The sequence below is a fragment of the Vombatus ursinus genome, unplaced genomic scaffold (assembly GCF_900497805.2).
Source record: "Vombatus ursinus unplaced genomic scaffold, bare-nosed wombat genome assembly UNPS02014558.1, whole genome shotgun sequence".
Classification (NCBI taxonomy): domain Eukaryota; kingdom Metazoa; phylum Chordata; class Mammalia; order Diprotodontia; family Vombatidae; genus Vombatus; species Vombatus ursinus.
Window position 1 is genome coordinate 3,022 of NW_020954336.1, and position 2,845 is coordinate 5,866.

The window sequence follows — 2,845 nt, forward strand, 5'->3', positions numbered from 1 at the left end:
TGCTTAAAGATTGTTGGGAAAATACTTGATTACTTATTAATATTGTTTGAATTTACCTTTATGTGACTAGAAACTGTCTAATCCCAAACTGTGGGTCATCCTGACTTCTGAGACTGTCCAGGGAAGCCGGCATGCTTGTTTTGGGTCTGCCCAACTAGGTCTTTGTGTCCACCCAAAAAGCTAGTATTTTCGGCTCCCCAATAGCTTGTGTTTTGGCTTCATCCAAGTTTCATTTAATGTTTATACTTACGTGCTGATATACATCTCAGGCAACCTACATAAGTGCAGGCTACTCATCCTGCACCCTCGTTTGAACTCTATATAACGTGAAACTTAACAGAGGTTAGGGGGAATGAATTATATGTTTCTGGCTCCCTTCTCTGCTGAACCAACATAAAATTATTTATAAACACGTTTTTTTTTAGTTTTTGGGGTTTGTTTTTGACCAACAAGATCTGCTGGAGCACCTCACAAAGAATAGTTCTGGAATATTCTTTTTCCTTCAAGGTCCAGTTCCAATGCCTCCTCCTCCAGGAAGCTGCCCTTTACTCTCTCAGCTAAAGGTGTTCTCTCCCTCATAAAATTCTATTGGCCCACTTGGTTTTGGCCCTCTATCTTTTTGCCTTGATTTCATCTTCTCTTGGGTCACTTGTTTTTGGTTACATGTTCCATACTCCAATTAGAAGAGGGATTCTTTGTTTTTATGTGTCTTTGGGGTCCCTTAGAAAGTACAGTGAAGTCCATGGAACTCCTCAGAATAAATTTTTTTGATGGTTGAAGAGAATGCCAAATTACAATTAGAGTTTAGAGAAATTAAAGATGTAATCTTTTTCTTATCCAAATTCAAAAAGCTCCTGAAATTTCTCCACAGACCCTGTGGATCCAAGGCTAAGAAACCCTACATTAGACTATTAGCTTTCTGAGGGAAGGAACTGGATAATTTTTCTTCTCTGTGTTACCAGTATCTCCTTTAGTGCCTTGTACAGAGTAAGTGCTTAATAAATGTTGCTTGAATTGAATTGTTCCACCGAATCTGTTATCTGTTCCCTTGGGAACATCTAGTTAGCTTTTCAGTGAGAGCTAATTTAGTAAAACATAATCGGGCAAAAGGTTTTTAAAAAATTACATTTAATATAAAAATGACATTATACTAATACCATATAAATATATACTTTCCTCAATGAATAATAATTATTACCAGAATAAATAAATATCTATTATTATTACAAATATTATATCAAATATTATATAAAGATAAAACAATAATATAACAAATATAATATAATAAATATCAATATCAACCATAAAACATTACAACTATCTAGTTACTAAGCACAGATGAAACTTCTCTGTGTTGTTACTTAGTTCTTACAGTTTTTACAAATGACAGCTGAAATTATTTTAAAAACCAATCCAGCAAGGGCAGCTATGTGACTCAGTAGTTAGAGCTCCAGCCCTGGAGTCAGGAGGACCTGAGTTCCAATCTAAGACATTCAACACTTACTAGCTGTGACACCCTGGCAACTCACTTAACCCCAATTACCTCACACAAAAAAACCAAAACATAAAAGTAATAGAGTGAATTCAGATGTTTTCCAGTTGATATGGAAATGACAGTCCTTTTTAACTCTTGAATGCTGGGTTTCAGGAAATAGGAAATTGGTCAAGAAGCTGAAGTGTTCTTAGAGTCCAATTCTTCATCCTCAGTGCCTGAGTTTCCTTGTGATTTTGCTCATGAACAGAAAGGCCCTGCTGATCTCTACGCTCATGATTTCCCAGGCACAGTGGCTATATTCTTTACTTTGTAGGTACTGCCTTATTCCTTGGAAGTAGCTCTTCAGGGCCAACCTGGGGTTCTCACTTTCCCAGGAAGGTTCTTCCCATTCTATACCCTGCCCAAGACAGCTCTCTAGCTGTTCCAGTTGCTGATCCAGTCCACTGAGCAGTTGTATGAGCTGGGTCTGATTCCATGCTGCGGGAGTGGCATTCAGGCTGAAGATGGTGAAGATCTGCTGGAGCATCTCATGAACAATGACTGTGACATTTTCCCTTTGGAGCTGGCTGCCTTCCATGGCTTCCTTTGGGAAGTTGAAGTTGGTCCTGTCCTTCCAACATGGCACCAGGGAAAATGTGCTCATTTGGTTCAGGAGTGAGAAATCTTCCTGCAGGCCCTGAGTCAGGTCACAGCCCAGGGAGCAGAGGGTGCTGGAGCAGAAAAGCACCAAGGTAACTGGCAAAAAGGTCCAGGAGGTCATGGTAATGCTGAGGATGGTTTGGGTTTGGCTGAGCTGGGAGACCAGTGAGCCTTTGTCTCAGCTTCTTGGGTTATGTGGCCTCAAGGCCACTCTCTCTTAAATAGTGCTGAGTACAGTTTTCACTTCTTAGCTTGGGGTTTCCCTTCACTTTCTGCTTTCTTTTGCTTAGTTTCCAAATCAGTTTTAGAAGATACCATCAAAAAAATCATCATTTGATTTATTTGTTAAAAAGGTAACTAAATTCGGCATTAGGTAGATTCTAGATTAAGTTTTGTGTGTAAAAGAGATTTCTTCTGGCAATCTTGTATCTCTCCAGCATCTAGCACATTGTAGCACAAATCTAGCCAGTCACCAAGTCTCATCAGAGTTACCTATGAAATAGCTCTTTCCACCTGCCCATCCTTTCCATCCCATTGTACCCACCAAAGTTCCTGTCCTCATCTACTTTCGCTTATAGCATTGTAATACTTGCATTAATAATAATAACTTACATTTATGCAGAAATTCAGTGTTTTCCAAATGCTTCCTGCAAACTCTGGTCAACACCCAGTAAACTAATATTATTTTGATTTTATTGAGGAAAACCTAAG

General features: G+C 38.9%; 1 protein-coding gene across 1 annotated transcript; it reads right to left on the bottom strand.

Annotated features, from left to right (window-relative positions):
• Window positions 1–1,703: 1,703 nt before the first annotated feature.
• Window positions 1,704–2,255, bottom strand: LOC114042533 (interferon tau-2-like). The gene has a single exon (XM_027861224.1). The coding sequence runs from the start codon at window positions 2,253–2,255 to the stop codon at window positions 1,704–1,706; it is 552 nt and encodes a 183-aa protein (XP_027717025.1).
• Window positions 2,256–2,845: the final 590 nt, after the last annotated feature.